The 12,653-nt window shown below is 57.8% G+C and overlaps 1 protein-coding gene across 1 annotated transcript in view; it reads right to left on the bottom strand.

Annotated features, from left to right (window-relative positions):
• HDAC7 (histone deacetylase 7) overlaps nt 1–11,912 on the bottom strand; it is a 26,776-nt gene extending 14,864 nt beyond the window's left edge. Inside the window, 9 exon segments of the mRNA XM_010837513.1 lie at nt 135–230; nt 419–510; nt 848–973; nt 1,145–1,260; nt 2,047–2,158; nt 2,466–2,556; nt 2,655–2,842; nt 6,105–6,155; nt 10,192–11,912. Of these exon segments, the coding sequence (XP_010835815.1) occupies nt 135–230; nt 419–510; nt 848–973; nt 1,145–1,260; nt 2,047–2,158; nt 2,466–2,556; nt 2,655–2,842; nt 6,105–6,155; nt 10,192–10,222 (903 nt within the window). The 5' untranslated portion in view covers nt 10,223–11,912.
• Between the last annotated feature and the right edge of the window lie 741 nt (nt 11,913–12,653).

The raw sequence follows: 12,653 nt of genomic DNA, 5'->3' as shown, positions 1-12,653 counted from the left end.
CGGGAGAGTGGGGGAACATCACTGGCGAGAAGACCCTGGTGGGGAGGACAGTGAAGGCCAGGGGCGGGGTGTAGGAGAAGGAATGGAGAGATCTCAGGGTGTTTGGGGTGGGGGAGGGCGCCTCAGCCACTCACCCTGGCAGGGGCGGGCAGCCCCAGTGTGATTGTGGGCAGCAAGGCGAACGGGGCCAGAGAGGTCTCCTGCAGCCGCAGCCGCTGGCCCAAGAGCGCCTGCCATGGGAGCAGGGCAGGGGTCACCGGTTCCAGACCTCCACCCCTAGGCGCACCTTCCCCGGAACACCCCCAGAGGCTTGGGTGGGGGCTGCCCAGATGCTAAAGCCCCAGCCTGGCCGGGCTGCCTGCTGAGGACCGCTGAGCCCCAGAGATGCCCCGGGGCGCCCAGCCTGCCAAGGCCTTACCTCGGAGCCCAGGACGGGGTTGGGGCCATGCTCGCTGTCGTTGGGGGAGCTGCACCCTGATGCCGGCGTGCTGCTACTACTAGGGGAGGAGTCTGAGGGTTGGGGAGAGGGGGGTGCTCAGTTAGGAGCCAAAAGTGGCTAGGAGGGGGCCAGGAACAAGCCCTTTCCGCTGTGGATGGGCTCTGCTTCCTGCTTTCTTCCAGAAGGACAGGAAGGCCACCACCAGCCTCCAGCACCTCTGAACACTTGGTTTTTTAAAGATGCCCCTTCTTTTGGGCAGACGTCAGATTAGACAATGGAGCAAAAGCTGGGTTCAGCCCCAACTCACCCCCTGGCAAGTGTGTAGGGCACCCTGTGACAACCACCCACAGGGGCCCTGGGGGAGGGCACCAGGCCTGCCTGACACCCACCCACCCTGCCGGGCCTCACCGCCGAGGGTCTCTGCTGGCCGCCGACGGAGGCTGGGAGGGGCGCTCTCCTTCCGCAGTAGCGGGTTCTTCCTCCGCTCCAGGGACTTCTTGGGCTTGTAGCGCAGCTTCAGGTTGGGCTCGGAGACTGCAGGAGCGCCGGGATCACTTGGTGCACGCCCACCCGGTCTCTGCCCTAAGCCCTCCCTTCCAGCCCTCTCTGAGACAGGCAGGAGAAGGCAGTACCCCCTCCCTGACCCTCTCCCAAGGCTCTTCCCCCTTAGCCCCTCTGGAGGTCCCTGCTGGCCTGTCCACGCACCTGTCTTGCGCAGAGGGAAGTGTTCTGGAGGGTCGCAAGGCAGGCTGGGAACAGGAGGCAGGAAGCTGCTGAGCATGGAACGGGCAGCTCCCTCCGTCTCCAAGGGCTCGAGAGTTCTGTGGAGTGAGCACCAAGGCTGCTTCAGAGGGGCAGGGATGCCCAGAGGCGTAGCAGCCACCTCCTTCCACCCTTTGGGACCTGTCGGGGGAGGCAGCGGGGCTTCCCAGGTGGCGCTAGTGGTAAAGAACCCTCCTGCCAATGCAGGAGACATGAGATGTGGGTTCGATTCCTGGGTTGGGAAGATCCCCTGGAGGTGGGCATGGCAACCTACTCCAGTATTCTTGCCTGGAGAATCCCATGGACAGAGGAGCCTGACGGGCTACAGTCCATGGGGTCACAAAGAGTCGAACACGACTGAAGCGACTTAGGATGCAGGCATGCTGGAGTGGCAGCAGCCAGGAGGGCCAGGCGGAGTGCATGGCCAGTAGGAACAGGGGCCATCTCCAGGGGGCAGTACTGGGCCACCCATCCTGATCTGTCCTTAGGAGCCAGGGTCCCAGACACAAAGGGAGGAAGCTGTTCTAAGAATCTGGATATTTCTGTGCTTAGGGGAAGATACAGAGGAGAAAACCAGCGTGGTGTGCGTGAGTGTATGTGGGGGGAGGAGAGGCTTGTAGGGAAGAAGGGCCTCAGGCGGGGTGAGGAGAGATAATTAAAGGCCAGAGGAGGGCAGGTATCAGCTGGGAGAGAGGGTCGGAGAGGCACTAGGATTAGAGGTGAGGGGTGAGGATTAGGTGAAGGGCAGCTGAGAGCAGCGGTCTGCGTGTGCTGTGTGCTCATTGGCGGACATCCGGAGGGGGGCGTGGCAAGGACACAAGGAGTCGGGGCGGAGAGGGAGTTACCTGTAGGGAACGCTGGGGCTATTAGGATGAACCGTTCTCTCTAGGGCCGCCTGTTGTTTCTTCAGAATCACCTCTGCCAGCTTCTGCTTGACCACACTGCTGGCTACGGCACCTGCAGGGGTGGAAATTATGAGTGGTTTGGGGGGTGGATGGGTGGGTGGCCTCCCTGGAACGTTTTCTGCCCATTGCCCTGATCACGCCCCCCGTGCCCCAGACTAGGCTTCCCAGGGCCCCTTTATGCAACAGCCAAGCCTGAGGCTACACCCCTTCTGTGAAGCCCGCGGGTCCCCCTTCACTTCCTCCCACGTTCACCCCCAGTGCCTGGCAGGCAGAGAGCGACCCCGACTGGAGCTGGCATCCTCCTTCCCCCCGCCCACACGGGGGGCCGTGGACACGCCGGGGGAGGCTTCCACCCTTACTTCGCTTGCTCTTGTCCTTATTGAGAAGCTGCCGCAGCTCTTGTTCCTGCTGCCCCATCTGCAACTCGGGCATCGGCGTGTCCATTGAGAGCTGTGGGGAGGGGGCGAGGAGTTGAGGACAGAGGTGGAGGCTGAAGGGAGGGCGGGGCCGCGTCTGGGCTTGAGGCTTGGTGGGAGCTCTAGCTTTACCCGCATGGGCTCTGCCGAGCGCTGGGGCTGCAGGCCCGCCAAGAAGAGGTGGTGGTGGAGGCGCTGGGGGTGCTGCAGGGCCAGCAGTGTGGGCTCCGGCGGGGGCTCCACCGGGGGCCGCTGGCCCACCCGCAGGTCCATGGGCTGGGGCTGAGGGCCTGGCGTGTCTGCGCGGGGCCTGGGCCAGCCTGAGGGCGCACAGAGAGGGCAGGGTGAGCGGGAAAGGCCCGCAGGTGAGCGGTTACCTAATCCGCCTCCTTCAGACTCACTTGACAAGGCACAACACCCTCCAGGGGCCTTCCCCTTGGGGGCCCTCAGCACAGTCCTGCAAGGTAGGTATTTTCAATTCTGTTTCACCCGTGAGAAAGGAGGTCATATATACCATGCCGTTAGTCTATCGCTGGTGGTGGTGAGCTGAGCCTTTTGACCCCAAGTGTAGTTTTCTACTAAATATATTGCCTCTCCAGGCCACGGTTGGGGGCTGTGGGATTTAGGAATGGGCTGAGTACCCTTTAGTGATACATCCTGGGCCCTGACCTCTCCTTCCCTTCTTCCCCACTGGAGGAGGATTGGACACACATGCCCTCTGATAAACTGATCTCAAAAACAGCGATAGGACAGGCAGTTCCCTTTGTTCTGTCTCCAAGCCCAAAGGGCACCCCAGGCCCTCAGTTGCCATCCTCCCTACTTTATCCCAGGTCACAGAATAAAGAAGAGGTGCCTCAAACCCACAGCCAGCCCTGGCTAGCACCCTAGGCCTACACAAGGCCCAGGTGCCCAGGGAGCTCCTAGGTACCCTCACGCCAGCTCTGGGCCAAGCGTGGCAAGGACGGCAGCTTCAGGGCCTCTTCTCAAGTGTCCCCTGCACCCACACCAGGAGCACCCTGCCAAGGCCATGGACGCAGGGGCTATATATAACCAGTTGCCAGACTAGGTCCCACGCCAGCACCGCCAGCTGTGCCAGGCTGCGCTCAGCAGCCAGACATTCCCAGTTATCCTAGAAAGGAGGTCACAGGTGGGGCTGGGAGCAGGTGAGATCACACAAGCGGAGGAAGCTTTTCAGAGAGGCTTCCTTCAGCTAATGCAGTGCTGGGCATCCCCTATGGCGGCAGCCATGGGCTGTCTTCCAGGCCTGCATTGAGGAGGACTGGAAGGCGCTGGGGCAAAGACCAGCCAGGGACTCAGGAAACATAGCCTCCAGGTCCAGCTGAACCATTATCTTAACATCTACAGCACATGTGCCGACTTGCTGCAAACCCTTTCACCTCATCACCCTGGGGCCCTGGGAGGGAGCTACTACTATTCCCACAGGAAGAAACTGAGGCTCAGGTGAAGGGACCTGGCCAAGGCCACCAGCCCAGGGCACAGTGAGCACAGGTTCTGTCCTGCTGAGACCGGCGCTCTGGCTCCATTTTCCCCTCCACTTTCAGGAAGTCGCCTCCCCTGTCTCTCACCCCAGGATGGGTTTCTCGCTGGAGAAAGGCAGAGGGGCTTGCAGAAGGTGGTCACTAAGTGGTACCCGCTCTTATATTCTCTGACTGTGAGATGGAGACGAGAGAGGAGCAGAGCAGGGAGGTGCCTGTACCATTCTCTGGATGTTAAGAGACCAGAGTGGGTGGCTGGGCACCCAGATACTGACAACAGCAGGCAATGCACCACTTTGATGTCCCCACTTCTTGCTCATGCCTCCACTCAGGGACCCCAAAGTCTCATTCTGGGTTGAGTTTGGGCTTCTGATGCCACTGCGCTGCTGCCCCAGGAAAGGTCTCAGTCCTCTCATGGCAGGTGTCCTGGCTTCCTGGGGGGACTCCCTCAGTGATGCACGAGGGTCCTCAGGGCAGGCCCCCTGGACTTGCGGCCAGCAGTTTTGGCCGCACAGACTGGGAGCAGCCCATTCCTCTCTCCCTCACTGCCTCAGCCTCCAGAGCACAGGCTGCTGGAAAGGTGGGAGGGGGTCTGCCTTCAACCCTGGGAACCCCTCTCAGGGTGAATTAGCATTTGAGGGTCTCCACAATCTGGTGCTAAGCTGGTCTCTCCCCACCTTGTCTCCCACATCTGAACACGGACCCTCTATCTAAGCCATCAGCTCATGTACAGCCCATGTCTCATCACAAACCATGTACCTTCCGTCCTCTGAGCTTTTGCTCGCAAAGTCCCCCCGCTGGTGCTCTCTTCACCCCTCAATTCCACTTTTCTAGATCTTGCCAGACTTCCAAGCCTTGCTGGAGTCTTTCCCCTTTCCTGAAGCCAGCCCAGGGTCCCGTGTCCAGCCCTCCTCTGGATTTCCATCATGCTGGTGGTTCTGTCCCCTGAAACCACCAGCGAGGCAGGTACCAAATCTGAGCTAAGCTCCAAGGGCAGGGACTTGGTTCTCCCTATGGCTCACTATCCCAGCACCTAGAACCAGGACCTAGCACATGACAGGCACTCAGCAAATACTGTCTGAATCAATAAATAAATCCCTATGTCCTCTGTGCCCTGGAATAGAGATGGAGTTCATTCATGCTTCTTTTTCCAATTTCTGTCTTTCAATGTTTAGAAAATCACACAGCCAGGAGGACTATATGACAGTAGGTGGTGAACTCAATGTTTCTTGAATGGATGGATGAATTCCTTAACCAGCTGCTGCCTCCTTTCACACAGATCACATACTACATTCTACCATTATTTCTCTTTTTATCTGTGTGTCTCATCTCCCCAGGTCTGCAAGCTTTCAACAGCCAGGACTGGCGCAAAGAGGACATGCCCTTCCTTTCTCGCTGCCCTAGGCTGGGTGTCAGATGCGGAACCTGCACCCAGAAGGCCCTCAGTGGATCTGGTTGAAATGAAGGACAAAGCAGCCCTCAGTCCGTCCAGCCTCCCCAACCCCCCGCCCAACCACGGGTACATCCTAAACCATGGGCATCCACCCCCTCCCCGCCCAACACAGCCTGACAGCAGCGGGGGTGTGGAACGCTGAGAGGATCACGGAGGGGGGTCCTCGACCTCCACCCAAGTGCCACAAGGCATCTTCCCATCCTGCAAGGGCTGCTGTGCCCACCCCGCAGGGCCGGCGTGAGGACCACAGAGCCAACAAACAAGAATGCACCCCCTCCCCAGAGCCCCCAAGGCAGGGACCTGAGCATAAATATTAGCTTCCTACTTGCCTTCCTGTTTCGCTGCCCCAGCGCAGACAAGGAGAGCATCCTGCCTTTCCTTTTCCTGTTGTGCTTCCCAGCTCTGGGGCCCGCCTGGATCCAGAATTGCCTCTCTTATCCCCCACCCTCACCTCTTCCCCACAAAACCCCAACTTTGCCCTGTCCCCCAGAACCCCAGTCTCCCAACTCTCTGGCCCATCCTCCAGCCACCCTGCTGAACCACCTTCTGTCCTTTTCAGCTCCTCACCCTCCTTTGTCCTTTCCAGCCTCATCTTCTATTCCCCACCACACTCCCCCTACGGCATACTCTTACCTATGATGGGTGGGCTGGAGCAGGGGGCAGCCGGGCTCACCTGGGTCCCATCTGTACAGAGAAGAGAGATGGAGTGAATCAGCTGCCAGGAGAGGAAGGGCAGGGGAGGGAGAGGAAAGAGGGCTAAGCCAGGCAGGCTGCCTGCCTGTCCAGGAGGCCCCACTCCAGCCCGAGCATGCCAAAACCTGGCACCTCCACCGGAAGCTAGCCAGAAAGTCAAGATCCCACCCCATTCCTTTCCTCGAACTCCCATGCCGCTTAAGAGTGATCCCCAGCTCCATCTTCCTCATCCGATCTATCAAGTGGCTGAGATATCTCGCCCTACTGGAGCTCAGTCCTGGACAGGAAACTCAGGTGGTTCATTTACCCAGCAGTGTCAGGCTTCCCTGAGGTGCCCAGCCTTCTCTGGGCAGCCGAAGCAGGCTCCCAGAGTTGGAAGGGGAAGGAGAGGGCTGAGGGGTGAGGCGGACAGCAGGCTGGTGAGACTGCCCTAAGGACGCCTGGAGGGAAACAAGGGGAAGGGAGAGCAGGACTGAAAAGGGAGCTGGGCCCCCCTCCACAGTTGGGGAGGGATTAGGTCATGGCCTGGAGGTCAGGTCAGATCTGCTGGGAGCTGCGAAGGGGTGGATCTGGAATGTACAGCTCGAGGACCCCATAAGAGGAACCCCCTCTTCCTACTGCCCCATCCTGGGTCTTGCAGCCTCTGTGCCCCCAGAGAAGGGAATCGCTCAGCCTCTGTTTCACGGATAACCTGAAAGAAGAAGTCTTTCCTTCTGGAAGCGGCCACCTCTCCCAGACTCCTCGGTCCAGCTCAGGATCCCCAACCCCACCTCCATCCAGTTCAGAGCCCATGGAATCCCACGGTAGGGCAGTCAGCAGCAGAGAGGCCTACGGGAGCCCAGGGGCTGGCTGGGGTGGGGAAAGCTGAGTCCTGAGGCCACTTTGCCCTCCTGCTGTCCAGCTCAGGGCAGAGGGGACGGAGCTGGAGACCAGAGGCCTCCTGGAGGGGCAAGTGGAGGACATACAGAAGCCCTCCTCAGACCAGATTTGGGGCAGAAGGGGTGTTTTTCTGAAGGTCAGCTGGCAGGCACTGCTCTGTGGCCTAAGGGCAGCCTCAGTCATCTTTCAAAAGCTGGACAAGTAGAAGTCCCTGCAAGCAGGTGCCTGTCGGGGAGGGGCGCCTCTGGGCACAGAGAAAGAGACTCCCACCAACTGCCCCCAGATACTAGTGCCCCGTGCCCGGATGACATTTGGTAGGGAAATGTCACTCCACCTATTCAAATGCGGCCTATCCTCTCAAGTCCAGCCGGAGCCCATCTCCGCAGGAAGCTCCCCCTGACCCCCCATTCCTCACCTCCCCAAGCATCCACTTGGTACCCACCACCTCGACACTTCCGTAATCGGGGTCTCTACAGTGCCACTGGTGAGCTATGACCTAATACCTTGCTGGGCACATGGCAGACTGTTAGAAACTGGTGACTCGAACACATGACACTCTCCTGACCCCATGCCTAGGACACGGCATGAGTATCTCTCAAGGTTTGTGAGCCTCAAGGAACAGGAGTGCAGGAGGCAGCCTCCTATCCCCAGAATGGGATAGCCCCCCACCCCGGGGCTCTCTCAGGACCTCGTTCTCGGAGACAGGCTTCAAAACTAGGCTCCCAGCTGCACGTCCAGAGACCATAGGGTCCTGTGCCTCCAGTCCCTGCTGCTGGGAACTGTCTCCTTCAGCCCTTGGTCCTTGCCTGAGGGCTGGCCAGCGGCATGCACTGTGGGGGCACAGCCAGCTTCTCTGCACCCCATTCCCCTGTAACCACAGGTTCTGGACACCATGCACCCTCTGGAGGGGACAAAACTAATGGCCCTGAACTCCGAAGTGTTTGTTACAGGGCTCAGAAGAGACATTCTGTGATGATGATATGATGTAAACTCTGTTTAGGAAAGCTGGGTGTGTGTGTGCGTGTTTTGCCTACCAACAGGGGTGGATTTTAGAAGCAATGCCTGGAAAGAGCTCTGCTTCTCTCAAGCCCCTGGGTCCATGCTGAGAGACCAGGGGCTCAGAAGCGCCCAGAGCAACCGAGATAATTGTTAGGGAGCAGCTCTCCTGTGTCCCAGAGAGAAGAAAAGGCACCCGGTCAGCGGCTGACCTGAAACCACAAAGTAACCATCTGGCATCTCAGACTTGGGGATGAATTTGGGGGCCCTTCTCATCAGCCCCTCTCATAGTGCTATTATCACTAATTTGGGTGCAATCAGGAGTGAAATGTGGGCTTCCCTAGTGGCTCAGACAGTAAAGAATCTGCCTGTAATCCAGGAGACTGGGGTTCGATCCCTAGGTCAGGAAGGTCCCCTGGAGAAGGAAATGGCTACCCACTCCAGTATTCTTGCCTGGAGAATTCCATAGACAGAGGAGCTTGGCGGGCCACAGTCCACGGGGTCACAAAGCATTGGACATGACTGAGCGACTGACACTTTCACGTGTGAAATACAATCAGGAGTGAATGGACCCAAGAGATGGAAAACACAGCATAGGTCTGGCCCTTTCCCACACTGCTCCCGGCCTTCGTGGACAGCTTTCATTTCTGGAATTCTGGTCACTCTCTATTCCTACCTTCTTTGGAGGCAACTGCAGTCAGGCTGAAGAGACGGTTTACCAGGTGCTGAAGTTTCCATCAAGTCACCTTCCCCAACTGGACACCTGATCTTACCCAGAAATTCTGCCCCAGTGGGTCCGCCCTGGCCCTCAGCCACCTCCAGGGTAGACATAAATGCAGCTCTCCCGTCCCCGAGCACCTGTACAAGCTGGCCTCCCGCTCCTCCCTTGTTTCCCCTTGGTCCTCACCTGCCCAGCAGATGTGACTGGAAACCTGAGCTCGGCCTGGCCACCTGCTCTCCCCGGTGCTGCCAGTCTTATGTCAGGGGAGGGAGCATGGCCATCCACAAGCCCCCTCTGAATGCTTTCCATGTCTTTGTCAAAGCTGTGTCCCCCTCCCTGGTCTCCTGAGGAGGTGAAAAAGGAGGAGCAGCCAGACCCCTACCCTGCAGGCACGAGGCGAAGCCCTGGGTCCAGGGCTGACTCTCCCCCTCTCCCTCCCGCAGCCCCCTCAGCTCAGGTCTGCCTCGCCAGACAAAGCTTGACTCCGCAGGGGGCTGGCAGAGAAGACAAAGCTGGGAGTGAAATGGCCACGAAGGTCCAAGAATCAATAAACAGAAGAGAGAACGTCACAGTTGCCCAACTGACAGAGTGAGGACTGTGTAGTGTTATGTTAGGAGCTGATGAGGCTTCAGAGATTGTGCAGGCAACACTCTCACTTCCCAGAGAAGGGAAAGAGAGAGGGGAGGGAGGGCTAGATCACAGTCACCCAGCGGGTCAGCGGTACAACCAGGCCAGACCAGTGCGGGGAGGAGAACCCAAGAAGTCGATCCCAAAAGCAGGTTCTAATTACCTCTCGATGAGGGCACTGGTCTTGGGCTCGAAGGAGTGGAAAAGTGATAAAACCTGACTTTTACTTTCAGGAGTTTCAACTCCAGACAGCCCACGATTTTTTAAAAATTGAAAAGTATATGACTTGTAGACACTAAAAACATTTCAAAGAGCCCCCCAAAGTATGAAACTAGAAGTTTCTCACTCATCCAACTCCCTAGGACTTCCTTAGACTCAATTCCATTTAACAGTTTCTTATGTCCCTCTTCCAGAAATTCTCTTGCTACTTACTAATTCTATTGCTCATGATCTTGGCACCAAGCTGCTTATTACTCAGATTTATCCAGAACCCAGTGCGCTGCAAGCTGGATGGGAACTCCGGCCCCACGAAGTGAGAGAAGTAAGGGTCCGCAGCATGGAGGACGTTGGTTTTGAGGTTAGATAGTCCGGTGTTCACACTCCGACTCCCTCAGTGACCGGCAGGGACAGCCAGGGACACGCTGCAGCTTGGGCAAGGCTTGGCTGTGCCTCCGAAATTCAACAGTAAGAATATGGACCAGAAAGAGGTCATTTGAGATGAGCGACGCTGCGCGTGAAGCACGGGGCACATGGCGGGTACTCCCCGCTAGGGTCGTGATTCATCCTGTTTGCCCCTGAACTCACCTGCAGCCGCCCTCTGGCATAAGCATCTCATCGTCTGGTCCCATCTGCGTTCTCCCCTCGTCTCTCAGTCCACTTGCTCCCAGATGCGTTCCTGTCCAGTCCCTTATCTCCTGACTCTCCCAACTCTTCTCTTTCTTCTCCATCTGAACTTTTGTAAACTAGCCGTTTACTATGTGCCCTGTGTTTGCTAGTTCATCTGACCCTGATGACAAACCTATGTGGTGGTTACTATTTTTATCCCTATTATATAGATTAGTCAACTGAGGCCCAGCAGTATTAAATAACTCATCTGGAGGCACATAACAGGGAAGTGGCTAAGCTGGGACTTCAGCCAGACAAATGGGCTCCAGAATCCATGTTCTTAAGCAACACTCGTGGCTGCTTTTCCCCAGCACCTCGACTCTACAGGCTAGTGGGTGGACAGCGAATGCAGGACCTGGCTGGGCACAGGGAAAGATAAAAATCACACAGCTCCCAGGAAACCTGAACCAGCGGCAGACTCCAGTCCTGCTGCAGGTTAGAGGGCGGAAACTGCCTGTCTCATCTCTAGGCCCCGGTGAAGACAGTCCTCCCAGATCACAGATAAATACCAACTGCTGACTCTGCAGATGCCATGCCAAGCGATGATTTCGGACTATAGGTGGGAACAGGGGCTGGCAACTGACAAGGCGGGAACTTGGACGAGCACCGCCTTCATCTTCAGGCTCTCCGGCATCCTCCTTTGTCCCTTCCTTAGATGCTCCCAAGGGCCTCTGAGGCTTTCTCATTAGCGTCTCAAAGCAAGCTCCACCAGGCAGGCAGGAAGGCTGGCGGGCCTGGGGTGGAGGCTCCCAGGTGAGCGGCTGGGGACGCGGGCCTGCCCAGACAAAGGCCTCCAGTCAGGCCGAGGCGGGGGGCCCAAGCTCGAAGGCTCCGCAGCTATGCGGCAGGCAGGAGGCTGGATGTGAGGGCTGCAAGGCCGGCCCTCCACCTCCGCCTCCGCAGCAAGCATGCCCCTTTCCCCGCGCCTCGGGCCCTGGGGCAGCTATTTTTAGCTCTTGACACCTGGGTATTTTGCAGCCGCAGGATGTCCGGTTTGGAGTCTCTTTCTGGGAATCCCACATGCGGCTGTTGTAAACAGCCCCACGCAGCGGTGGCCTGTGCTGGGAGCGGGCACCCCCCTTTCTGCTGTTTGAGATGAATCAAACAGGAAGCAGATGTAACCATGGCAGCAGCAGCTTGAGCTCCCTGGGGGTGGGAAGGCGTCCTCTCTGGCTTCTTGTCCCTGCCCTGGGGTCCAGTCCCTTCTGTGGCCTCTCCTGGCGGATGGAGACCACCATGAGGCAGGGGAGCTGGGCCTTTCTGAGTCCTGAGGGGTTGGTGGTTCCTGGGACTGGCGCTCTCTGGGGCATCTCACTGCCCTCTGGCAAGGGAAAATGGGAGTCTCTCCAAACCCCGCAGCTCCCGGGGCCTCGGGGCCACTGCTCAGTCTCCCCTGGCTATTCTCTGTGGGACGGGGAGGGTAGAACCACTTGCTCAGGGTGTGTGGCATCTCAGCAGCAAGCTCCCCCCAGTCCCAGGCCAGGCCCCCTTGTCCAGACTGCCCTAAGCTTTCTCAGGTCCCAAAAGGCCTCAGAAACCAAAGTTGCCACTTACCCTCAGCCCTCTGCTCCAGGAGCACCAAGCCCTGAAATAGGAAGTTCACCACGATGTCTGCCCACCATCTGTCTTTCCTATTACAAGCAAAACAACCTGAGCAGTCAAGATGGGGCCCCCATCTGTAATTCGGGGAGAAGAGCTGAGTTTCTGTCAAGCTTCTGCCTTTGTCTCTTCCCCTCCCCCACCCCCTGGTGCCCCACTGAGACCAGCTGCTCCCTCTTAGCCGCCAGCCCCAGCCAGTCTTTCTCAAGGGCCAGCGCTTGCCCCAACAGGAAGCACGGTCACCGCCCTGGGGCTGTCTCAGGGCTGCTCCTTTCTCCCCTCTGAGGTCTGTGTTCACTCCCTCGCCCTCACTGGTCCCCCAGCTCCTGGGTCCTCCTTGGCTAGACCCTGCCTCCCTCTGCACCCCACTTCTGCCTCCCGCCGGTTCTCTCTCTCAGCTATGCCTTTCTGGCTCTGCTCACTGGTGCCATCCACGAGGCCACTCAGCCCACTCCAGAGACTGCCAGGGAAAAGCTTAAGTTATATTAATATCAATCATTATTATTTTATTATTACCAGTAATAAGTAATGTTAGTAAGGATCAACAACCATGTACTGAATGCTTACTGGGTGCTGGTTACTGTGCTAAGTATCTGACTTGTACTCTCTCATTCGGTCCTCACAAGCACCCTATAAGGTCAACACTGCTACCATCCTCAAATTACAAAGGAGGTAACTGAGGCTCAGAGAGGTTACGAAACTCGCCAAGGTCACACAGACAGTAAGTGGAGCTTCTGGGACTCCAGAATCTAAGCTCATAATCCCTACACTGGTGTGTATAA

The sequence above is a fragment of the Bison bison genome, unplaced genomic scaffold (assembly GCF_000754665.1).
Source record: "Bison bison bison isolate TAMUID 2011002044 unplaced genomic scaffold, Bison_UMD1.0 scf7180017864077, whole genome shotgun sequence".
NCBI lineage: Eukaryota > Metazoa > Chordata > Mammalia > Artiodactyla > Bovidae > Bison > Bison bison.
This window is presented reverse-complemented; position numbering and strand designations above follow the sequence as displayed.